This window comes from Salmo salar, chromosome ssa19 (assembly GCF_905237065.1).
Source record: "Salmo salar chromosome ssa19, Ssal_v3.1, whole genome shotgun sequence".
Classification (NCBI taxonomy): domain Eukaryota; kingdom Metazoa; phylum Chordata; class Actinopteri; order Salmoniformes; family Salmonidae; genus Salmo; species Salmo salar.
Window position 1 is genome coordinate 30,664,755 of NC_059460.1, and position 25,697 is coordinate 30,690,451.

Here is a 25,697-nt window from a genome sequence, read left to right on the forward strand (position 1 = left end):
AGACAGGTGTGTGCCTTTCCAAATCATGTCCAATCAATTTAATTCACCACAGATGGACTCCAAGTTGTAAAAACATCTCAAGGATTATCAATAGAAACAGTCTGCACCTGAGCTCAATTTCGAGTCTCATAGCAAAGTGTCTGAATACTTATGTAAATCAGGTTTTTCTGTTAGTTTAAAAAAACTAATTTGCTAAAATTTCTAAACCTGTTTTTGCTTCATCATTATGCAGTATTGTGTGTAGATTGATTATGAAAAAATGTCATACATTATAGAATTAGGCTGTAACGTAACAAAATGTGGAAAAAGTCAAGGGGTCTGAATAATTTCCCGAATGCACTGTATATTCAATACTGAGTGAGTTTAGACCGTGTCGTCTGAGTGTGTAGTAGTCCCCATTACATCAGTGTTTTCTATGATTTATGTTGTTTCTCTCGCTTATCCAGGTCACTCTCTTTCCTGGTGAAACTGGAACATCTGGACCTGGGCAGCAATGAACTGGATGTGTTGGTAAGAACAAGCTCTAAATAGCACAAAGTAGATGTACACTACTTTTGACCAGCCCCCAAGGGCCCTGGTCAAAAGTTAACTACATAGGGAATAGGGTGCAATTTGCAACGGCGACACTATGTAAAGGATGTGTGATATACAGCATGACAATAACTCACATTCTCAACATGCATGGAGGCCATAGAAATATACGCACCCTTGACCCTGGTTTATGCTGTACCACAAAAACACGTCTTGCATACAAGCTGGTTAGATATACAGCTCAGAGGACATGCCACACAGGATCGTACACCCTGCATGTCCAGCAGGGTTGGGGTACAGATTTTATAAACCCAGAGACCAAACATTCCAGGAACGCTTGTGAAGTAGACTCTGCACACCAGACCGGGGTTTGGGGTTTGAGAATCAGAAAAGTAAAAAATGATTCCTTCACTTTAGATTTCTAAAGGCACAACATTCAAAGCTGTTTTAAGTAGATGAACATGTCATTACTACAACCTTGCAAAAAACATTTTGTTGTTGTCAAAAACAACTATCGAAAGAGTGCTTTTTAATTTGAAGTCCAGTACATGTGGAGTTTAGAGCAAGATGACCGTTCGACCACGGATTACGTGTTTCTGCAGATGAGCTGTGATATCGCCTACAAGCGTGATCAGGGATTTCTATTGGAGAACAGTTTCTACTTATCTTCATACTAAACCATCTTTGCTTGGGGTCATTTCAGGAAGTGATTTGATTTTAAATTCCAGAAAAACCTGACTTAGCTTCTCCTTTTCTGTTTATTGAGAAGTCATTGAATATAGATGTACATTATTATTTATTTATGGGAATTAAAGTTTACTTATTGAATTGACCCCAACCCTGATGTCCAGGGCGTGCACGACACACACACACACACACACACACACACACACACATCACACTACCCAAACACCCTTACATTTCCCCACCACAAGCACCCATCTATCCCACATATCTTGCCCACAAACAAACACAATGACTTGGAGCTGGTCTGTTGGACGTTAGGGCCCCTGTGTGCTATGAATGCGTCCCACATGGCACCCTATTCCCTATATAGTGCATTACTATGGTCCCTGGCCAAAAGTAGTGTACTATGTAGGGAAAAGGGATGGGGCCGTGGTCAAATGTAGTGCGCTCTGTAGGTAATATGTTGCCCTTGAGTCCTGCTTCTTTTAGCATGGGAACGCCTGCCTGGCTAGTCATCTCAATGTACAGGGTAAATAATGCCTGTTGAGCTGACGGGCGTAGGCTGAGCAAACAACCTGACATCATGCTGCCGCCTGAAAGCCTGGCTGCCTGCCTGTCATACTGCACTTTGTTCATCCCTCAGTCTTTTAATGTAATGCGTCACTCAAATACAATTCGAAATACAATCATTTTATAGGTTTTTGTTTTCTGGGATTGATTACCAATGGCTTTTTTGGAGCCCAAATTGCGCCTCGTTTTTTAAATTGAATTGGAGCAGGACACAGGCCAGGGCAAGCATCTTGTTTTGGATAAAAACATGTTTTTTTTCTGTGTGGTTTGTGGACATAGCAAACAGACACAGTGTGTGGGTATGTGTATATGATTGATTGTCTTGTCAGGTGAATCTTGCCCCTTCCCACAGCCATTTGGGGCGTATGATGTGTGTTTATGTTGCCGGCCCCTCTCCCCTTCCCAAATGATGCATATTTAAGTACAGTGGATGATGCATGTTTGTTTCCACTCGCTCTAGAAGCAGGGGCCCTCGGTTTACCTTTCTTTTCTCTTTTTTTCCGCCCTCTGTCTGTCTCTCTATCTCTAACAGCCGGACACACTTGGTGCTCTCCCTAACCTACGGGAGCTGTGGTTGGACCGCAACCAGCTCTCCTCTTTGCCACTAGTGAGTACGGTCCTGGCTTGGCATCCATGCCCTTATTCACTTAGAACCAGAACATTGCTCAGTATGAAATAGGCTTGGGCGGTATACCTTACACTGGGATATTTGGAAGTAGCCACGACATGGTTTTTCATTACCGTTGAAACAATTTTTTGACTTTTTATTTGTATACATTTGAATATTTGTAGCTACGTTTTGAAGTAAATACCTGCAGTCAACTTGTGCAATACATTAGGAGATAAAGACGATCGTGTCATTCATTTTCCCGGAAGTCCCCAGTCATGTGATTTTGTTTACAAGCACACAAATACAAGAGGCCAGAGCCTTGAGTCACTCACTGTTGTGCAGCACGCGCCAGGGGATCTAGTTACAGTATGGAACTCACAACTAAGTGTTTGCCAGCTAGATACTGTATCTAGGTACTATATCTTATACCTATTAAGTAAACTGTGCTAAATGCTCTGCAGTTGCGTATTTGGTTTGCTATTTTAGTAGCTAGTTAGCTTACTAGCTAAGTGGTAAGCTTCTTCCAAAATCAAGCTTTGCTTGGTAACAGCAGAGATTCCCCTCCTGGATCAAGAGCCTTGCTCTCTAGTGTTGGTTTTGTGCATTCAGCAAACTGTTATTAGCATTGAGTTACTTGTATAACTTTATAAGCCGGGACGTCTGTCCTGTAAATACTTTAGGTCAGAGACTGTATAAATTGTTCGCAATGTGCTTGTTAGCATTTAGTTAGCATTTTCTAAAGGATTGTACATGTACTTGTTGGCAGTGGGGTTTGAAAATAGCGCCCCTTGTGTCCAGTTATGAATATCTCGGTATGGCACAAGGTCGGTATGGTAATCTGCATACTGCCCAAGCCTAGTATGAAACCTACCACATACATTTCAGTGGGAGTATTCACACTAGAAACGACATTGCTTTGTGTGTGTGTCTGTCTGTAGGAGCTGGGGAACCTGCAGAGACTAGTGTGTCTAGACGTGTCAGAGAACCGACTGGAGGAGTTGCCCTCAGAGCTCAGCGGCCTGCTGGCCCTCACTGACCTGCTGCTCACACACAACCTCCTGGTGGTGGTCCCCGACAGCATAGGTGAGGGAGAGATGGGAGAGAGCGGGGGAAGGAGGTAGATGGGGAGAGAGGGAGGAAAGGTTGCCTGATGGCATTCCCTGTATCGTTGTACGGTGGCTTATTCACCTGAACTGATTTACACTGTAGCTTCATTGTCAGACTAAACTGAGTTTTTCCAAAGTACTTTGTCAAGGTGTGTGCTTTTTACCAAGTACTATTGAATTAGACCCATGGACATTGGGCATTTTCATTGCTTGGATGTAATAGAAGGTAATGTACTGAAAACCATACTGCCCCCTACTGGGGAAATTATGCATATAAACTGACTCAAAGGCTTGTGATGGTGATTGATCTGGGTCGTGTTCATTAGGCTCTCTGAAGCAGCTGTCCATCCTGAAAGTGGACCAGAACCGACTGACCCACCTGAGTGACTCCATAGGAGAGTGTGAGAACCTGACGGAACTCGTACTGACCGAGAACCTCTTACAGGTACATTTTAGAACCACAGTTTGCTGGCTCAGAACAAATGTACAGTACTATATGTGCCTTGTCCCGAGACTCCCGGCCTTGTCCTTTCAACATCCCCCTTGAGATGCATAACTTTTAACATCCATTCAATTTGACATGTTTTTATTATTGTGTATTTTTATTCAATAGACTCTGCCTCGCTCGCTGGGCAAGTTGAAGAAGCTGACCAACCTGAATGTCGACCGCAACCGGCTGGGCGACGTGCCTGATGAGCTGGGTGGTTGTGCCAGCCTCAACGTGCTCTCCCTCAGAGACAACCGCGTGGCCAAATTGCCCGCTGAGCTGGCTGGCGCCACCGAGCTCCATGTTCTGGACGTGGCAGGGAACAGGTAAGCCTTCTACACCCTATATAGGTCCTGTAAATCACTGGTGTTGGTAGACTTCTCTCCTGTAATAACATATCTAGTGACTCCACTTCTCAAGTAGTCCGAGCTTCTCTTGATCCTTTATCAAGTCTTATAGTCTAATAATGATATAATAATAAAAATAATATATATTTTTTAAATCCCCTCAAAGTGACTTATGCATGCATATATTTTCATATGGGTGGCCCCAGCAGGAATGGAACACACAATCCTGACGTTGCAAACACAATGTTCTTCCAACTGAGCAACACCGGACTATTCTTCAGAATAGTACTTTCCATATGATTTGTCCATGTTGTTGTGTGGTGGCCCCAGGTTACAGAACCTACCGTTTGCCCTGGCCAACCTCAACCTGAAGGCCATGTGGCTGACGGAGAACCAGTCCCAGCCCATGCTCAAGTTCCAGACGGAGGACGACGAGAGCACCGGGGAGAAGGTGCTCACCTGCTACCTGCTTCCCCAGCAGCCCTCCCCCAGCCTGGGTGAGTTAGCCCTACACCTACCTCCTGGTGGACATCATCTTTATGCCATCATCATCTTCCTCCTCCTCTCTCACATCTCTATCACGCTCGGTTCTCCATCTCAACTTTTTCCTGGGCTATTCACTTTTTACCAACTTAACCAAAATCCTCCTCTTCCCTTTATTTCCTCTAACATAGGAGCTACGCTGGGGTGTTGCAAAATCAGTCTGTTTTTTACCCGTGACGCTGGAAACTTTTGGCCAGTGCGAGCAGGGCGCAAGCTACTTTATCAAGTGTGAGCTGCGTATCGAAATCTTGATAATAGAACCAGAGTGCAATTTTACACTGAGCAGCACATTCCTCTCCCAGAGTCCTTCTTGCTCTCCTGTCACTCTCAACCCAAATGTTCTTAAAATGTTCTCATAACACCACAACTCCCCTGTACCACAACGATGACCGTTTCAATCCAGGAAAAGTGATTATCCTATAAGCTGTTTTTGTAACCCCAGTCCCTCTCTCCATCCTGTCTCCCTACAGAGAACCTGCTGCAAAACAGTGTGGATGACAGCTGGATAGACAGCAACCTGAACCGGGTGTCAGTAATCCAGTTCCAGGAAGAGACTACCAAGCAGGATGAGGACGATGAGGCGGCTGCAGAGCGCAGGGTAAGACTACTAATACATTTAAACTCACCAAAAAAAAGAAACGTCCTCTCACTGTCAACTGCGTTTATTTTCAGCAAACTTAACATGTGTTAATATTTGTATGAACATAACAAGATTCAACAACTGAGACATAAACTGAACAAGTTCCACAGACATGTGACTAACAGAAATTGAATAATGTGTCCCTGAACAAAGCGGGTCAAAATCAAAATCAACAGTCAGTATCTGGTGTGGCCACCAGCTGCATTAAGTACTGCAGTGCATCTCCTCCTCATGGACTGCACCAGATTTGCCAGTTCTTGCTGTGAGATGTTACCCCACTCTTCCACCAAGGCACCTGTAAGTTCCCGGACATTTCTGTGGGGAATGGCCCTAGCCAACAGGTCCCAGACGTGCTCAATGGGATTGAGATCCGGGCTCTTTGCTGGCCATGGCAGAACACTGACATGAACACTGAGTAGTATGGCTGGTGACATTGTCATGCTGGAGGGTCATGTCAGGATGAGCCTGTAGGAAGGGTACCACATGAGGGAGGAGGATGTCTTCCCTGTAACGCACAGCGTTGAGATTGCGTGCAATGACAACAAGCTCAGTCCGAGGATGCTGTGACACAACGCCCCAGACCACGACGGACCCTCCACCTCCAAATCGATCCCGCTCCAGAGTACAGGCCTCAGTGTAACGTTTATTCCTTCGACGATAAATGCGAATCCAACCATCACCCCTGGTGAGACAAAACCGCGACTCGTCAGTGAAGAGCGCCTTTTTGACAGTCCTGTCTGGTCCAGCGACGGTGGGTTTGTGCCCATAAGTGACGTTGTTGCCAGTGATGTCTGGTGAGGACCTGCCTTTACAACAGGCCTACAAGCCCTCAGTCCAGCCTCTCTCAGCCTATTACAGACAGTCTGAGCACTGATTGAGGGATTGTGCGTTCCTGGTGTAACTTGGGCAGTTGTTGTTGCCATCCTGTACCTGTCCCGCAGGTGTGATGTTCAGATGTACCGATCCTGTGCAGGTGTTGTTACACGTGGTCTGTCACTGCGAGGACAATCGGCTGTCCGCCCTGTCTTTCTGTAGCGCTGTCTTAGGCGTCTCACTGTACGGACATTGCAATTTATTTCCCTGGCCACATCTGCAGTCCTCATGCCTCCTTGCAGCATGCCTAAGGCACATTCATGCAGGGACCCTGGGCATCTTTCTTTTGGTGTTTTTCAGAGTCAGTAGAAAGGCCTCTTTAGTGTCCTAAGTTTTCATAACTGTGACCTTAATTGCCTACCGTCTGTAAGCTGTTGGTGTCTTCACGACCGTTCCACAGGTGCATGTTCATTAATTGTTTATGGTTCATTGAACAAGCATGGGGAACAGTGTTTAAACCCTTAACAATGAAGATCTGTGAAGTTATTTGGATTTTTACGAATTATCTTTGAAAGACAGGGTCCTGAAAAAGGGACGTTTCTTTTTTGCTGAGTATACAATACATCAACAGTGCTTTATGAGGAGCTTCGTTCATGTGACTCGTGCGCTGCACAAGCCAACACGTTTTAAAATGAAGCGCTCTATGGCTGGTTCATAACTTAGCTTCCTTTCATTGTCCTTTCTTTCCTTTCCATTCTGACAGGGCATGACAGGGTAAAGTAATATGGTAGAGAAATATCCAGTCGGAAAATCAGTAGCAGACTCCATTCCAGTCATAGTTTCGGCATCTCAGTCTTTGAGTTTTCTTGAGTCAGTTTGTTGTACTTTATCCTTGGGTCTAATTTACAGTTTACAAATGTCTTTTTGAGGCGGTCTCCTCCTCGTGTGTCTGTAGATGAACTGTCAGTCTGGGGAATTGACAGATTCTCGTGCGTGTTGTCTGTTCAGGGTCTCCAGCGCCGGGCGACGCCCCACCCCAGTGAGCTGAAGGTCATGAAGAAGGTGATTGAGGAGAAGAGGAACGAGGCCTACACATCCTGTCTTGATGGAGAGCCAGAGTCTCCTGGTATTGAGGTATAACACACCACTGTACATCCTACATGCCGCCATACTTGAGATCCGTGAGTGAAACTTTTTAACATTTTAAATACATACATTCTGTAAAAACCGTCATTGCTGTGGGTATGGTTCATACAGATCATAGGTGAACTTGTACTGTTGAAACAGAATCTAACTGTGTACCTGTTGGCCACTTATCCAGCATGTTGTTCTGAGGATTCTGACGTGTGATTGGTGGTTGCAGGAGAAACGACTGAGCAATCTGTCCAATCAGAGCCACGACTCTGCGGCGTCCAACAGCACAGCCTCTGCCAACTCTCACGAGGAGAGACGGTGCATGATTACCACAGCGAGGGAGAGCCTAGTGGGTGGGCGTGGTGAGGAGGACGAGGAGCTAGACGAGATGGAGGTGGAGTATGTAGAGGTGAGTTTCACTACTACGACGGTCTCTGTTTCAATCACCTCTCCTAATACTGGTGCTGTCATTTAAGACCTGGTGTTTCTTGGCTAGGAAAACTCTGTACCCTAGTTATACACTTTCTCCTGGTCAGGTCAACTAAATAACTGTGACTAGTGAGACGCATCCTTGTCTTCAATACGATCGTTTCCCTCCTGCTCTTTCTTTCTCTCCTGTCACTCACACCATCCTTTCCCTTCGTCCGCCAGCCCACGGTGCACTTTGCAGAGGAGCCCATATACCGGGGTGGGAATGAGGACGGTGAGGATGAGGAGGGTGGGGACAGGGTCCCATGCAGCGACCTAGAGGAACAGAGGCCCCAGTTCCCTTCGGAGAAGCAGCGTCTGATCAGGAAGGACACGCCGCACTACAAGAAGCACTTCAAGATTACCAAGCTGCCCAAACCCGAGGCGGTGGCCGCATTACTGCAGGGCTTCAGCCCCGACGCACACCTGGCCCAACACCCCACCTCGCACCACCCTGACCCCGAGGAGGAGGAAGAGGAGGAGTATATGGTTACTCCACAGCGCCACAACAGAATAGAAGAGCCAGAGCAGGATGATAGGAGTCTGCTTCATGTCAACTCTTCCCTGCAGCCGGTCAAGGTAAACTGGGCTCGGGGTGGGGGGGGGGTCAGGGGATGGTGGGTAGGAAACACAATTACTATACAGGCTACATAGGCTCATAGTGAGCAGGGCTGTAGTACAAAACTAAAACGTACACCAGACCTGCCAACCTGCACAAATTCTGCATACTGTGCACGCAATTCTATGCACGCAATTGTATTTTCCAAATTGTGTGTGTCAGTCAAGCACATTAGACACTGTTATTTTGTAGTTAGCTCCTTAGCTAAGGCGTCATTACGGTGAAGTTATGTAGCTACAGCGTTTAGTCAACTAGGCGAGAAGACTTTCTTGCCAACGTGCTTTGACGTCCGCAACGCTAGTAGGCGCGAGCGCGTGGATGAGAAAGGAGACCTGTGCGGTGTTACGCTAGTTCAGTGTTGATGGAGACAAACATGGCAGAGCGAGCTATTCCGCTAAAACCGTCCTTCACAAAAAGCTATGTTAGGCCTATTAACCTTTAAGTCCATGTTCATTATTCAGTTGTTGATTTGTCCTCTTGATATAGCTGTGTCACCAGTAGGCTGCTGATGATGGGATAATCGTCAGGTCACCAATGACAACCAGGCATGTTGCTGAGTGGCCTAGTAGTCAGACCTAACTGAATGGATGAGGTCAGGGATGGATATCTGGAACAAGCTCATATAGGCCTAGTTCAGTTTCATATTCCAAGTAGCCTACAGTACGCTAGACTACTACGTTGCATTCAGCGATTGAGTAATTCCGAATTTTCTTCCCAAACAAAATGAAGAAGCCAGTTTTACATTTTCACTAGACTATTCACACAAAGAAACCTATTAATTACAATAATCATTACCCCAACATTTTGCAAGTATCATTGAGACCAATTTTGTTTAGGATCAAAGACAATACCTGGTATTGGTTACATTGTTTGATCATTTAAGACTAAGTTCAGGACAAGGCTGTTCCAGGTTTTTTTAATAATGCAAAATGCTCCTACTTCCTGAGGGGGAAGTTGTCTGACCCCCTCCGGACCTCCACCCTACCCAACCTTAGGCCTACATCAGCACCACCTTGTCAGAAAATCCTAGGGAGAGCCTTGATTGTACCTTGTAGTTAGCAGCTAATTACCAAGTACGCGTAAGTCTATTGCGTACCGTTCCTACTAAGGCAGTCTTCTGCCAACATCATTATTAGGCAAAAAAAAGGTGCATTAGCCTGTGATTTGAGCAGTGTGGGTGTCGCGAGCGCCATCATGAGGTCCGCAGGGCTCTCGGGGTCCCTTCCGCCGTGGTGAAGTGGTACTCATAAAAATAATTAAAGGTTGGCAGGTCTGTACACACTCACTATCATATTATTATGTAGTTGTCGTGTTTGGAGCCCCAAGTTTTTCTCTTCTGATAAGTTGACTACACTAACTGGGGCCACCTGGTCACGAAAAACTTGGCGCCCTAACCATGTATCCCAATTTCAAATTAGCCAGGACTACCATGGGCTAGTTTTCCTTTAGTGTTTTTTGCCCTAAAGAAGATGACAGACGGTTGAATAAATATTTTGCACACCAGTTCTATTCATGCTGACATGTTAGTGGCCTGCTCGCCTCTATGCACACCCTAGACACTCAAATGCGTAGAAGCTCCCAGTCTTGTCTCCCTGCATTCAGTTTGGACTGTTGGCACTGGATTGGATTGAGAAGGAGATTACATTGCATGTCATGTTGCTGTACATAGGAAAAACGACTTGTTTTTTTACAGGAATGTTTGCCGGGAGTCTTATAGTTTGCACTCGGGTGCTTTTACGTTGCGCTCTGTCCCACACAAGCAGGATTCTCTCAGACATCCACAGATGGCGCTAGTCAGTAACCTGTTGGCAGACATAACTAACAAGAGTGGACATTCTCATAAACAATATTTGATACATGTTTGTAAATGTCATCAAACAGACTGGCAGTTTACAAATGGACAACCAGCACAAACCAAATCCAGTGTGAGTTGTTTAAATGCTTAAAACGTGGACACATTTCACCCCTTTAGTCCTAATTGTGTACCAAATGGCACCCTATTCCATTTATAGTGCACTACTTTTGACCAGAACCCAATGGGCCTTGGTCAAAAGTCGTACACTGTAAAGGAAATAGGGTGCCATTTTGCATGTAGTCATTTCTTTACCCACACACTTCCCAGTCAACTCAGAGTGGAGCTCCCTCTTGTGGATGCTCTGAGTGCTCGCGTCAAGTTTCCCAGCTTCCTCTTGTGGCTGCTCTGAGCGCTCGCGTCAAGTTTCCCAGCTTCCTCTTGTGGCTGCTCTGAGCACTCGCGTCAAGTTTCCCAGCTTCCTCTTGTGGCTGCTCTGAACGCTCGCGTCAAGTTTCCCAGCTTCCTCTTGTGGCTGCTCTGAACGCTCGCGTCAAGTTTCCCAGCTCTCTCTTGTGGCTGCTCTGAACGCTCGCGTCAAGTTTCCCAGCTCTCTCTTGTGGCTGCTCTGAGCTCTCGCGTCAAGTTTCCCAGCTCCCTCTTGTGGCTGCTCTGAGTGCTCGCGTCAAGTTTCCCAGCTCCCTCTTGTGGCTGCTCTGAGCGCTCGCGTCAAGTTTCCCAGCTCTCTCTTGTGGCTGCTCTGAGCGCTCGCGTCAAGTTTCCCAGCTCTCTCTTGTGGCTGCTCTGAGCGCTCGCGTCAAGTTTCCCAGCTCTCTCTTGTGGCTGCTCGGAGCGCTCGCGTCAAGTTTCCCAGCTCTCTCTTGTGGCTGCTCTGAGCGCTCGCGTCAAGTTTCCCAGCTCTCTCTTGTGGCTGCTCGGAGCGCTCGCGTCAAGTTTCCCAGCTCTCTCTTGTGGCTGCTCGGAGTGCTCGCGTCAAGTTTCCCAGCTCTCTCTTGTGGCTGCTCGGAGTGCTCGCGTCAAGTTTCCCAGCTCTCTCTTGTGGCTGCTCGGAGTGCTCGCGTCAAGTTTCCCAGCTCTCTCTTGTGGCTGCTCGGAGTGCTCGCGTCAAGTTTCCCAGCTCTCTCTTGTGGCTGCTCTGAGCGCTCGCGTCAAGTTTCCCAGCTCTCTCTTGTGGCTGCTCGGAGCTCTCGCGTCAAGTTTCCCAGCTCTCTCTTGTGGCTGCTCGGAGCTCTCACATCAAGTTTCCCAGCTCTCTTGGACCAGTTGTCAATGATAAAATCTATTAATACATGTGATAGTCTATCGAATGATGAATCGCCACCCCATCAGCTGTGCACTAGAGGCCTCCTGCTGGCCTCCTGCTGGCCTCCTGCTGGCCTCTGTCTGCCCACCTCAGTACTATGCTTCTCACCGTATCATTTGCTGTCTCCTGTTCTGTTTTTAATTGGTTAATGACTTCTCCCTGACCTGCCTTCCTGTATTTGTGAGAAAGTGTATACTATGGCTCCTGAAATGTATGATTCTAAGACAATTGTATTCAAATTGATTATTAATCGTAATCACCACTAGAGCTGCGACCTAATATGCAGAGAATGAGTGCGGGGTGTGTGTGTGATATAGTGTATGTGTATGTGCGTGTCTATGCCTGTTGATCTGCAGACCATCCGGAATTTGTCTTGGTAGAGGTGGAAATGTTGAGACCCAGACAAACTGATTTCATTTATGAAGTATTGTTGGAGTGCAGTATGCACCTACATAAATACCTATTTTCTTAACAATTCTGCAGCAGATTTCAATCTTAAAAGATAACAATGCATCAATGGCTTAGAACAATTTGCATTTTACACATCTAGCTACTATTTTTATAAGGCTGTCTAGATCTGGAATTGATTTGTAATTGCTTAATGGCTGATTTACAATGATCTGTTTTTGGGGGTTGCTGAATGATTGACAAGTACAACTAAATCTGAGAAAGACTACTGCACATTTAGAACATGTATTGCACAGGTGAAAAGGTTTACTGTGGTGTCTGTTTATAGGCTGGAGGAGAACTTTGCTTTGGGAGCCACTGCTTTCTTTCCCCCATGTCTCTTTCTGCACACAAACCGCCGTCCCTGTGTGGCCTGTAGCTCACCTTACTCTGGGTCTCGAGTTTCCACCCCTGCCTGCATCTGCCTCTGGTGGCTGGGGAGTGAGTGATGTGTGTGACTGGTGTTGCCATTGTTGAAAGGACCTCCACTGGAAATCAAATTGGCCATAATAAATGTCCTTACTTCACACACTATACAATAGTGGATATGACCTTTTGGGGTTTATCCCAGTGGCTGAATGATGTGTGTGTGTGTGTGTGTGTGTGTGTGTGTGTGTGTGTGTGTGTGTGTGTGTGTGTGTGTGTGTGTGTGTGTGTGTGTGTGTGTGTGTGTGTGTGTGTGTGTGTGTGTGTGTGTGTGTGTGTGTGTGTTTTGAAGTGTGTGCATTCTTCTGTTTTTGAATGGATTTGGTTAGAGTATGCTTGTGTGCATATTAGTTACTTTGGCCTCACTAATCCGCATGCCTCTCGCTGGTTCCTGTCCTAACAGGGGGTGTCATTTGATCAAGTCAATAATCTCCTGATTGAGCCTGCTCGAATTGAGGAGGAAGAGGTCTGTACCTACTCTCTTTCACTCCATCCACTCCCGCTCTCTCTCTCGTTCTCCTTCCCCCACTCACCCATTCACCCACCCGCTGGCTCTCAGTTGGGGAAAAAAACTAACAATAACTCACATAAATCAATGATTAATCCAAGCCAATCGCCCAGAGAAATGCCCACCACAACTCTCCATTGGACCGCCAGCGTAATAGAACTTGAAGAGGAGGATGCAGGAGTAACACTTTATATGGCCAAAGGGTTACAGGATTTAAGTAATATCCAGTGCATTGGGAAAGTTTTCAGACCTCTTCACTTTTTCCACATTTTGGTGCGTTACAGCCTTATTCTAAAATATATTTAACCAAAAAAAAAAGATCAATCTACACACAATACCCCATAATTACAAAGTGAAAACCGGTTTCTATAAATTATTGTGTGTGTGTGTGTGTGTGTGTGTGTGTGTGTGTGTGTGTGTGTAAATAAAACGTACCTTATTTACATAAGTATTCAGACCCTTTGCTATGAGACTAAAAATTGAGCTCAGGTGCATCCTGTTCCCATTGATCATCCTTGAGATGTTTCTACAACTTGATTGGAGTCCACCTGTGTTAAATTCAGTTGATTGGACATGATTTGGAAAGGAAAGGCACATGCCTGTCTATATAAGGTCCCACAGTTGACAGTGCATGTCAGAGCAAAAACCCAGCCATGAGGTTGAAGGAATTGTCCCTAGAGCTCAGAGAGAGGATTGTGTCGAGGCACAGAGCTGGAGAATGGTACAAAAAGTTGTCTGCAGCATTGAAGGTCCCCAAGAACACAGTGGCCTCCATCATTCTTAAATGGAACAGGTTTGGAACCACCAATCGGGGGAGAAAGGCCTTGGTCAGGGAGGTGACCAAGGACCCGATGGTCACTCTGACAGAGCTCCAGAGTTCCTCTGTGGAGAGGGGATAACTTTCCAGAAGGACAACCATCTCTGCAGCACTCCACCAATCAGGCCTTTATGGTAGTGGCCAGATGGAAGCCACTCCTCAGTAAAAGACACATGTCATCCCGCTTGGATTTTGCCAAAAGCATCACGTCTGGAGGAAAGCTGGCACCATTCCTACGGTGAAGCATGGTGGTGGCAGCATCATGCTGTGGGAATGTTTTTCAACGGCAGGGACTGGGAGACTAGTCAGGATCGAGGGAAAGATGAACGGAGCAAAGTACCAAGAGATCCTTGATGAAAACCTGCTCCAGAGTGCTCAGGATCTCAGACTGGACAATGACCCTAAGCGCACAGCCAAGACAACGCTGGAGTGGATTTGGGACAAGTCTCTGAATGTCCTTGAGTGCAGAGAATAATTGGAGAAACTCCCCAAATACAGGTGTGCCAAGCTTGTAGCATCATACCCAAGAAGACTTGTCTGTAATCACTGTAAAAGATGCGTCAACGAAGTACTGAGGAAAAGGACTCAATAGTTAAGTAAATGTGATATTTCAGTTTATTTTTAATACATTTGCTAAAATTTCTAAAAACCTGTTTTTCCTTTGTCATTATGGGGTATTGTGTGTAGATTAAGGTGGGAAAACAATTTAATCAATTTTAGAATAAGGCTGTAACGGTAACAAAATGTGGAAAAAGTGAAAGGGTCTGAATACCTTCCGAATATAAAATATGGTTATACAATTGTAATGAAGAAGTTATATGTAAGTGGTAAACAAGTGTTTACCCATCAATGATGTCCTACCCCATTCTCAGGTTCTACCACGCTGTTGCTCGTCCTTCTCCCGTTCTTCATCATCCTGTTCAGGCTGTGTGGCCCTGGACTGAGTGAATGGGCTGCCTGTGCTGCTGTCTGTGATGGAGGAGGTCCATCTTCTTTCAGCACAGTCTTTCAGGTTTTACACTTACCCCAACCGGTGTGTCCAGCAGGATCTGGCCCACACATCGCAACTTCTAACCAGGAGAAATGTATTTTGTTAAAGATATCTAAAATAGTTGAAGGATTTCTTTGTGAGAACATGTACGTGCATTATCAAAAAATAAAATGCTGTTCTTTCTCAGCATGGTACCACACCCTACATCTATCATGATATGACAAAGGAACACGCTGGCTCTTTCCAGACATTTTAGTCCAGAGGGTTAGCACTTTGCTAAACGGTTTGCACTGCTGAATAGCTCAAGAACCACAAAGCAGCTAATCAAGAACTTAAAGTCCCAGTGCAGTCAAAAACATGATTTTCCTGTGTTTTATATAGATTTCCACACTGAGGTTGGAATAATATTGTGAAAATTACCACCTGAAATGTCACCTTTTTGTTGTTGTGGGAAGAAGTTTTGGCCTGCCTGGTGACATCACCAGTTGGTAAATTAGTTAATAGACCAGGGGTTCCCAAACCTTTTTGGCCAGCGATCCCTTTTTAGAAAACAAAATGTTTTCGGGCCCCTACCACGTAAAACAAAGTTCTGAAATAAACAGTCAGTGTTTACTTTTTTAATGTGGGCAATGGCAGTTGCACCAACAGAACATACACCATAATCTGTGAGGTGTACGACTAGTTGAGCGCTCCATGAACATGGTTATGCCTAACATCTTTAGAAGCATTAGACCAGAACCTTGATGCTGTTTGACGTCTAAGTTTGAACATTAGTCAAAGTATTTTTGACAGTATTTCAATCTGAAGACAGTATGGTTTGAAGTGACTGAAATGCATCAGAAAGGTATTGCGAAGTTCAGAAGGTCATCAGGTAATGATGTATGATATTCTGTGTAGGAAAGAACATCATTGACGTTATTTTCCCACCAGTCTGATTTAGTGCCTGGTCTTGTTCACTACTTTCTAACGGCTTGTGGGCATAGTAGATGCAAACAGTATGTCTTATCTTTCAGTGATGGGGTCATAATATGTTGTAGATTAAAGCATTCAAAAGATGAAGCCACATTTGTAGGAAGAAAACCGCATTGTTTATTACAACTGCATCTAGTGGCTACTGGAGGTTACTGACGTAACCCTGGTCCTATGAACCAAGCACACATTTTCTCACGTGACCCCATTTTAAAATTAAGCTTTAAGACGACACACTAAGCTATGTGAGCGCCTGACACAAAACTACTGGCACTACTGTGTAATTTATTGTGGGGAGCACTCCAACGAATTGTGGTTGAATTTCATTTACATTTTAGTCATTTTTAATTTACAGAGCGACTTACAATTAGTGCCTTCATCTTAGGATAGCTGGGTGAGACAACCACATTTCACAGTTGAAGCAAGTACATTTTCCCTCAATAAAATAGTTATCAGCAAAGTCAGTGCTTGTAGGAAAATGTATACTGAACAAAAATATAAACACAACATGCAAAAATGTCATTTTACTGAGTTACATATAGTTCATATAAGGAAATCAATAAATTGAAATAAATTCATTAGACCCTAATCTATGGATTTCACATGACTGGGCATGGATGTAGCCATGGGTGGGCCTGGGAAGGCATAGGCCCACCCACTGGGGAGCCAGGCCCAGCCAATCAGAATTAGTTTTTCCCAACAAAAGGGCTTTATTACAAACAAATACATCAACTGTCCAGGTGGCTGGTCTCAGACGATCCCGCAGGTGAAGAAGCCTGATGTGGAGGTCTTGGGCTGGCGTGGTTACACGTGGTCTACAGTTGTGAGTTCGGTTGGACGTATTGCCAAATTCTCTAAAATCATGTTGGAGGTGGCTTATGGTAGAGAAATTAACATTCCATTCTCTGCCAACGGCTCTGGTGGACATTCCTGCAGTAAGCATGCCAATTGCATGCTCCCTCAAAACTTGAGATATCTGTGGCATTGTGTTGTGACAAAACTGCACATTTTAGAGTGACCTTTTATTGTGTCCAGCACAAAGGTGCACCTGTGTAATGATCATGCTGTTTAATCAGCTTCTTGATATGCCACACCTGTCAGGTGGATGAAATAAAATGCTCACTAACGTGGATATAAACAACATTTGAGAGAAATACGTTTTTTGTGAGAATGGAACATTTCTGGGATCTTTTATTTCAGCTCATGAAACATGGGACCAACACTTTACAAGTTGCGTTTATATTTTTGTTCAGTTGTTCAATATACATATTTATTTTTAGGGTGGATTTTCTAAGATATTCTTTGGAGAGGTTGGGTTTCAGATGTTTTCAGGAGATGGGCAGGGACTCTGCTGTCCTAGTGTCGGGGTAGCGTCGGGGAAACTGGTTATCCAACTGGTCTGCCAGGGCAGAGAAGAGCTTTGACTGGGTTGAGTGGGAGCTGACCCAATGTAGGTGTGGGAGGGCCAAGAGACCAGATGTGGCGGGAACGGACTGCTCGGGTTGGGGTGTAGGGTTTGAGCATAGCCTGAAGATAGGGAGGGGCAGTTCCCTTTGCTTCGACTGGAAGCCAGTGGAGTGTGTGGAGGGACGGGGTCACATGGATGAACTTGGAACGCTGCGGTGTTCTGGATCAATTGCAGTGGTTCGATGCCGCAAGCGGGGAGCTCAGCCAACAGGATTGCAGTAGTCTAGATGGGAGATGACGAGCCTGGATTAGTATCCATTTTGTACAATATTTCTGTACATTTCTACTTTTTAAAGGTGTATTACTTTGAAAGGATAGAATCGTGTCATTGGGTGGTAGCACATACCTAACTAATAAGATAAGATACAACATACTGATTATTTTATTTTGGTGCTTTGGCTATGAAGGAGTGATAGTTGGCCTTGGTGACTGAGTCTGTGCATTTCTGCTGAGGATGCCTATGGAATGGTTGGCACGTGCATATTGTGCGTCTGCGCTGTCTGTGGTTGCATGAGCGTTCTGCAACGGTGACAACGAGTTTGTGAGAGAAAGGAGCCTTTTGATGACGATGACACACTGGAATGAACCTCCACCCCCTTCTCCCCCCCCCCCACCCAGAACACAGCACTCTTTCACTTCACTATTTCTTTCCTCTCTCTCCTACTTATATTTCACCCTCATCCCCCACTTTCTCCCACTCTGCACGGCTTGCGCGGACAGCATTCACACATCCAGTTCAGACCCACACACCACCCTTGATGTGACTGTTCCATGACAGAGTAATGTGACTCACCTCAGTGTCTGAAACTAGCCTTCGTGTTTTATGTCAAAAGGATTACGTGTTTGTCGAGTCGTTTCACTGTGTGTCTTTGGGCTAATATCAATGCCTTGTGATATGATGGGTAATTTGTTTAGTACTACCGTTAATGATATTTGGAACTGCTTTCGTTCTGCTTCTACTCCAAAATGGCCACCTTTTAATAAGTTACTCTAGCTTCTCTCTGTACGGAGAGATAGAAGGCAAGACTCGTGCCTTTTCTCATTCGACATACACTTGAGTTGAGTTTAGCCCTGAGACCAGAGTAGCCCCTGTCCATCCCGTCTGTCTGTTCCTAGTCTATCCATGCTGCACTCCCCAGATCGGCGCCACATTTTGAGTGGAGAGGGGGTTCACCCACTCCACATGACTTAATTTAAATAAATAGTCAGTTAAATCCATTTACTTGCCAATCAACATTACGGTAATCACATTATCAGTTTGTTCATCACAATATGCAGCAACCTTCAAATTGACATTTGACCCAAAAGTATCATCTTGTTAAAAACAATTGTCAAGTGGAGTGTGGTGAGCCCTCCTCCTTCCTGTACTGTCTGAGGATAGGGCTGTTGTATGGGGCGACTCCGCTCAGTGCGCTGACCCCCTCTCCTCCATTTCCAGCACACCCTGACCATTCTACGGCAAACTGGGGGCCTGGGCATCAGCATAGCCGGAGGACAGGGATCCACACCCTACAAGGGGGATGATGAGGTGAGGGCTGAGGACAGCTGTGGAGACTCCTAAATGTACAGATGGATTGTGTCCCAAATTCTCTATAGGGAACCAGTGCCCTGGTCAAAATAGTGCACTGCATAGGAAAACAGGGTATTATTTTGGACATATTCGCATTCTGCGGACTGATTGAGACTTGTGACTGTGTACTAGTCTGTCTGTCTGTCCCTCCAGGGAATTTTCATCTCCAGGGTGTCTGAAGAGGGCCCTGCAGCGCAGGCTGGGGTCAAAGTGGGAGACAAACTCCTAGAGGTAAAGTGTGTGCTTGATAAGCGTATGGGTGCCCATTCTTATGCCTGTTTGCAGCCATGGTGCATTCGTGGTCAAGGTCCATGAACAGGCCTTTTAACTGTAGAGAGAACCATGATCTCCGCTCCCTCTCCCTCCCTCTCTCTCTCTCTCTCAGGTGAACGGTGTGGTTCTCCAGGGGGCAGAGCACCACACGGCAGTAGAGGCCTTGCGCAGCTCGGGCGCCGCCGTCTCCATGAGCGTCCTCCGGGAGCACATGGTGGAGCCGGAGAACGCCATCACCACCACACCGCTGAGGCCCGAGGATGACTACTTCCCCCGGGAAAGACGGGCCAGTGGCCTTCCCTTCTGCATTGAGGCAGGCTCCCCCGCAGGTCTCCGACACAGGCTGTCTACCTGCCTGATCCGCAACGACATGGGTCTGGGCTTCAGCATTGCCGGGGGCAAAGGCTCCACAGCCTACCGCACAGGGGACATGGTGAGATGAACACACACACATCCTTAGTCTGTACAGTAGACACTGAGATTCACACACACATCCCTCAATGTACAACAGAGTGGTGTAGGAATATTAGACCTTGTTCAGACCTGGTTAATATTTCATCCTCCTGGTCTTAGTGGTGAAACACCTACAGCATTAGAGGGAGAGTTTAAGAGTCAGGATTCGTGGATTTCCTACGTATTTCTGTATTATGCCGAGTCATAGTCCCCCCCCCCAACCCCTCTAAGGTTTCCTCATTCTGACAACCCCTTTTCCGGTTCCAGCGTTTACAGCCATCACCAAGGAGACAGAGATATGTATAGCGAGCCTTGACACCTGATAGGTCCTGTGTAACTGGGACGGGAGGGGCCAGGGGGTATTTTTGGGCCACTGCATTGGCTACATTCATGGCTACATGTCCTGTGCAAACACCGCTCTCAAACACACACACACACAGCTTGGGGCGCCCGTGGAGAGAAACTGAGATGCACGCTTATCGCAAGAGTCTGTAAGTCTGCCTTTTTCTAGAATGGATGGTATCTCTGTTGAGATGGGCTAGGAGTAGGGCTGCACTTTGTCAGCCCCTGTGCATGATAGTTTGGAATTTAGGAGCTAAGCCATGAGTACAACAGTGGAGGCTGCTGAGGGGAGGGCGGCTCATAATAATGTCTGGAACAGAGAAAATGGAATGACATCAAACCCATGGAAACCATGCGTTTGAGGTATTTCGTACCATTCCACCCCAGCCATTACCACGAGCCCGTCCTCCTCAATTAAGGTGTCACCAACCTTCTGTGAAGTCCATGTAGTTAAGTTATTCTTGTGCTGAGATCCTGCCACATAAATACTTCTTAACGAGCCCAAACAAACAATTGAGGGTAGCGGTAGACTAGTGACTGTGAATAAGACCGCTAGACTATATTAAGTCATGGCTGGGTGAGGTCATCATTATTGGACATCCCCTGGTAAGCACTCTCCCAGAGTAGACTGACTGATTTAACTAGTAGGGGGCATTGCAGACCTGTTGCACCAGACTAAGTCAATAGCTAAAGTCTACGCCTCTTTGTCTGTGACTGGTCAACAGTTGGGATTATTCAATAAAGTCTTTGAAGTCATTCAACGAGAGACGATTCGTTTTCATGCACATTTTTTGTTGTTGAGAAAGTGTTTGTCTGGTCATGGTTTTAAAAGGTATGAAATCTCATGTAGTATCAACATTTGCTGTGGGAGCTGTAGGCACAGTGAGTTGAGCTAGCCGATTGGCCAGCGCTGTTGGCACACTTGATTTAGCCACAGCTCTCCTGGTGTGCCGGGAAGGAATTACAGCTGTCAGTCTTTATGGGTAAGTCTCCAAGATCTGTCCACACCTGGATTATACAATATTTGGCCATTATTCTTTTCAGAATTCTTCAAGATCAGTCAAAATGGTTGTTGATCATTGCTAGACAATCATTTTCAGGTCTTGCCATATATTTTCCAGTAGATTTAAGTTAAAACTGTAACTCGAAACATTCACTGTCTTCTTGGTAAGCAACTCCAGTGTAGATTTGGCCTTGTGTTTTAGGTTATTGTCCTGCTGAAGTGTGAATTTGTCTACCAGTGTCTGTTGTAAAGCCAGATTTTCCTCTAAGATTTTGCCTGTGCTTAGCACCATTCCGCTTTTTTTTAATCCTGAAAAACTCCCCATTCCTTAACGATTACAAGCATACCCATAACATGATGCAGCCACCACTATGCTTGAAATTATGGATAGTGGTACTCACTAATATGTTGCATTGGATTTGTCCCAAACATAACACTTCTTATTCAGGACAAAAAGTGAATTGCTTTGACACATTTTTAGCAGTATTACTTCAGTGCCTTGTTGCAAACAGGATGCATGTTTTGTAGTATTTGTGTTCCTTCTTACACTGTCAATTAGGTTATTATTGTGGAGTAACTACAATGTTGATCCATCCTCAGTTTTTGCTTATCACAGCCATCAAACTCTGTAACTGTTTTAAAGTCACTATTTGCCTCACGGTGAAATCCCTGAGCGGTTTCCTTCCTCTCCAGCAACTGTTAGGAAGGACGCCTATATCTTTGTAGTGACTGGGTGTATTGATACACCATCCAAAGTGTAATTAATAACATCACTATGCTCTAGGGTCATACAAAAATCATGTTAAACACTAGTATTAATCACAGTGAGTCCATGCAACGTATTATGTGACAAGCACATTGTTACTCCTGAACTTATTTAGGCTTGCCATAACAAAGGGGTTAAATATCAAATCCAATGTATTTATAAAGCCCTTCTTAAATCAGCTGATGTCCCAAAGTGCTGTACAGAAACCCAGCCTAAAACCCCAAACAGCAAGCAATGCAGGTGTAGAAGCAGAAGTGGCTTTACTTCTTGACTCAAGACATTTCAGCTTTTCATTTTTTATTAATTTTGTAAAATTTTCAAAATACATAATTCCACTTTGACATTATTGGGTATTGTGTTTAGGCCAGTGACAAGAAATCTCAATTTAATTTTTTTTTTAATTCATGCTTTAACACCACAAAATGTGAAAAAGTAAAGGGGTGTGAATAATTTCTGAAGGCTTAAATTTCAATTTCATGCACTCATATTAGACACTTGTTAGAACCAAGATGATGTGCACAGACATGGGCTTGCATCCCAAATACCACCCTATTCCTTACATTGTGCGCTACTTTTTACCAGAGCCGTATAGTGCACTATATAGGGAATGGACTGCCATTTAGGACATAGACATGATGACATTATGAACTGACTCTTGTGCCACATGTCCGTCTCTGCAGGGGATCTACATCTCGCGGATCGCAGAGGGAGGGGCGGCCCACAGAGACTGCACACTCCGAGTAGGGGACAGGGTCATCACCGTGAGTACCCCTCCACTCCTCTGTTTAAGCCCCATGGAGGCATCCCAAGTTGCACCCTATCCCTTTTTGACCAGTGCACTATATAGGGAATAGGGTGCTAATTGAGACACTACCCATGTTCTTCTCTCGCTCTCTGGACCAGAGCTCGGTCTGTGTGAACTTCATGCCAAACACACCAACCACGCACACACACGTTAGATAACGTGGTGAGTGATCTCATCATCAAACTCACAATATAGTTGCCACCCGTTGACTACTCCCAAATCAAACACAACTACACCCATCTAGTACCGGGTCGGACCCCCTTTGCCTCCAGAACAGCCTGAATTATTCGGGGCATTCTACAAAGTGCCGGAAACATTCCACAAGGATGTTGGTCCATGCTGACGTGATGCCATCACGCAGTTTCTGCAGATTGTATGGCGGTACATTCAAGCTGCTAACAGCCTGTTCCATCTCATCCCAAAGATGTTCTATTGGATTGAGGTCTGGGGACTGTGCAGGCCACTCGAGTAAACTGAACTCACTGTCATGTTCCAGGGAGTGTTTTTTCCCCTCCACATTTGTCAAGTGTTGGTGGTGGCGTGCCCGCTGGAGCCGCTTCTTGTTGTTTTTTGCTGATAGGAGTAGAACCCAGTGTTGTCGTCTGGTGCAATAGCCCATCCATGACTACGGATCGACCAGTTGTGCATTCCGAGATGCCGTCCTGTTCACAGCCCGCCTGTTAGTTTACACAATTCTTGCCATTATCATTCGACGTCTCGTCAACGAGCTGTTTCCACCCACAGGACTGTTGCAGACTGGATGTTTTTTGTTTGTCACACCATTCTCAGTAAACCCTAGACCAGGGTTCCCCAACTGCTGAATTTGGACCGCGGGTGGTTTGATTTGGCAAAGTTTTCTGAGCAATTAAAATATTTTTATATTTATTAATTTTGGAAATCTGGTCTCAAGTATTCCCAAGCATTTGAGAGAGTTTGTATACAAATACAAGCAAGGTTTCAAATTATTGTTTTAGTTACTTGGCTTCAAATGATTGTTTTAGTTACTTGGCTCTAGCGACTCTTTGTGGCGGGCCGGGCGCCTGCAGGGTGACCTTGGTCGTCAGTTGAACGGTGTTTCCTCTGACAAATTACTGTGGCTGACTTCTGGGTTAAGTGGGCGGCTGTTAAGAAGCACGGTTTGGCGGGTCATGTTTCAGTGGACGCATGACTCGACCTTCGCCCCCCGAGCCCGTTGGGGAGTTGCAGCGATGAGACAAGATCGAAAAACGGGGTAACGTATTTTTTTTAAATGAGTGCACTATGCAGGGAATAGGGTGCCATTTGGGACGCAGCCCTAGACTAGCATAACCTTAGCTGACATGTATGTGACTGACTGCTGGAGCCAAGGTTCCTGCACGGTTCTTCACTGTGCCTCTCTTAACTCTGCTTATCATAGTGTTTTTATTATACAATGGCATGGCCTCACCTGCTGACAGAGTGTCTGATTCAGAGTTGCACCTCATGCTCGTATCCTTGACCATGGCTACAAAGGATAGGGCCTTGATGTGATCGCTCAATAGGTCTTATTACCAATCCAGTGATTCATTCTATCTTGTTACATTTGTGTGCCGTGTGAAATAGGGTCCTCTTGTGTGTGTCTAGTACTACTACTGTCTTGTTCTCTCATTCTCTGAGTCATAACCGTTTCTCTCTCTCCTGCCTCTTCCCCCTTCTCCTATGTGAGGGAAATCATAAAATGGCTTCCTGAATGATTCTGTTCCTGTCTGGTCTCTCAGTTTCTCTCTTGCGCTTTCGTTCTCTCTCCTCTCCCTCGCGCTCTGTCTCTCTCTCTCGTGCGCGCTCTCTCTCCCTCTCTGTGAACCTGCTCTCCCTCTCCCTGCATGGCAACTAATGCTCAATGTGTCTCCTTGCCTGCTCGGTGGTGTGGGTGTGTGGGCGGAGCCTCTGTGGTAACCGCATGTATTACCATAGCAGCAGCCGCAGTAAGCTCATCAGCCAATGGTAAGAGCCGGTACTGTATGGTCAGTGCTGGCGTCTGTTTGTCTCTCGGACAAGAGGACCAATCACATAGCCCGTTTTTTTTTTTGTCCCTCACTCCTCAGCGGTATCAGGACCTCGTTCTACACTTTAGGAAGGTTTACAGACTGCAGTCCATCCTCAGATGCCCTCTAAAGTAATAGAATAGTTTAAAATGTGTATTGGTCAAGAGCTAGGTCTAGGATCAGCACTGAGGCTGGAGCTGTATCTTGCCTTGTAGGAAGTATTGATAACTCTGTTTGCTGACTCAAGATCAGCCCGTTCTTTGGCAGTCATCACATGACGTTGCTCTCTGTATTTTCAGTGAGCAATCGCAAACGGATAGCGTAAACATAAGTCAGATTGGCCAACGTCCAAAATACAGTATAGTTTATTGCATTGACAGGCTGCTTTGAGATTGGAACATTGGAGAAAGGCTTAACATAAAGAAGTTCCTGAAGAAGCTCCTTGCTAGCTTGCCCTCTGCTCCTCTTTCCTTCTCCTCCCATGTCCGCCTGCCTCCCTTCTTCTGTATGGGTATTGGCTCCTGGTCTCTTCAGATATCACTCACTCACTCACTCACTCACTCACTCACTCACTCACTCACTCACTCACTCACTCACTCACTCACTCGCTGTACGTCTCAATGTACTATATTGAGCAATGATTGAGACAGTTATTTTATTATAGTAATAATATACAGCTTTATAGCAACGTGATGTGCGTCTAAACAATAATGATATGAGTCTAAACCAGGGGTTGGAACCAAAATGATTTCCCAATCGTTTTGTTCTAAACAGAAGCATTATTTATTTAATTCCGTCCTACTATTTCAAACAGCAAAATAAAGTTATGAAGCGGTTCTAACCAAAAATAAGTAATGGTTTATATTGTTTCTTTCTGTTCCTTTTAAAGCCTCTGAATGTTTTTTAAATTTTTATTTAGCTTAAATTTGTTCACAAATGGAATAGAGCAGCTTGCTATGGAGCGGGTAAGCCATGTACATGCATTTGACAGACAAGTGTAGTGGAGGGTGCGACTTGAAACTGAAATTGAGGAGAGCACTGGGCATCTTTGTTGTTATGACATGCGTTATCTATATTAGGCCCACAGAATTATATCCACAGAGGAGCGACTTCTATGAAGGAACTTTGAATGTCTTTGAACTTTAGTGTTTGCTTAACTACCGTTGGACCAGAGCTAGCCCTTGAT

The 25,697-nt window shown here is 45.4% G+C and overlaps 1 protein-coding gene across 20 annotated transcripts in view; it reads left to right on the forward strand.

The window, feature by feature from the left end:
- Window positions 1-25,697, forward strand: part of LOC106578665 (protein scribble homolog) — a 131,522-nt gene that overhangs the window by 71,709 nt on the left and 34,116 nt on the right. For 19 of the 20 annotated variants that reach the window (XM_014157721.2, XM_014157716.2, XM_014157725.2 and 16 more), the window contains exons 6-20: window positions 447-510; window positions 2,321-2,395; window positions 3,337-3,481; window positions 3,831-3,949; window positions 4,118-4,317; window positions 4,669-4,835; window positions 5,352-5,479; window positions 7,343-7,468; window positions 7,698-7,877; window positions 8,120-8,515; window positions 12,948-13,010; window positions 18,735-18,824; window positions 19,020-19,097; window positions 19,252-19,572; window positions 22,384-22,464. In XM_014157721.2, the coding sequence (XP_014013196.2) occupies window positions 447-510; window positions 2,321-2,395; window positions 3,337-3,481; window positions 3,831-3,949; window positions 4,118-4,317; window positions 4,669-4,835; window positions 5,352-5,479; window positions 7,343-7,468; window positions 7,698-7,877; window positions 8,120-8,515; window positions 12,948-13,010; window positions 18,735-18,824; window positions 19,020-19,097; window positions 19,252-19,572; window positions 22,384-22,464 (2,233 nt within the window). The remainder of the gene's footprint in view (window positions 1-446; window positions 511-2,320; window positions 2,396-3,336; window positions 3,482-3,830; window positions 3,950-4,117; window positions 4,318-4,668; window positions 4,836-5,351; window positions 5,480-7,342; window positions 7,469-7,697; window positions 7,878-8,119; window positions 8,516-12,947; window positions 13,011-18,734; window positions 18,825-19,019; window positions 19,098-19,251; window positions 19,573-22,383; window positions 22,465-25,697) is intronic. The other variant, XM_014157719.2, reaches the window with a different exon arrangement.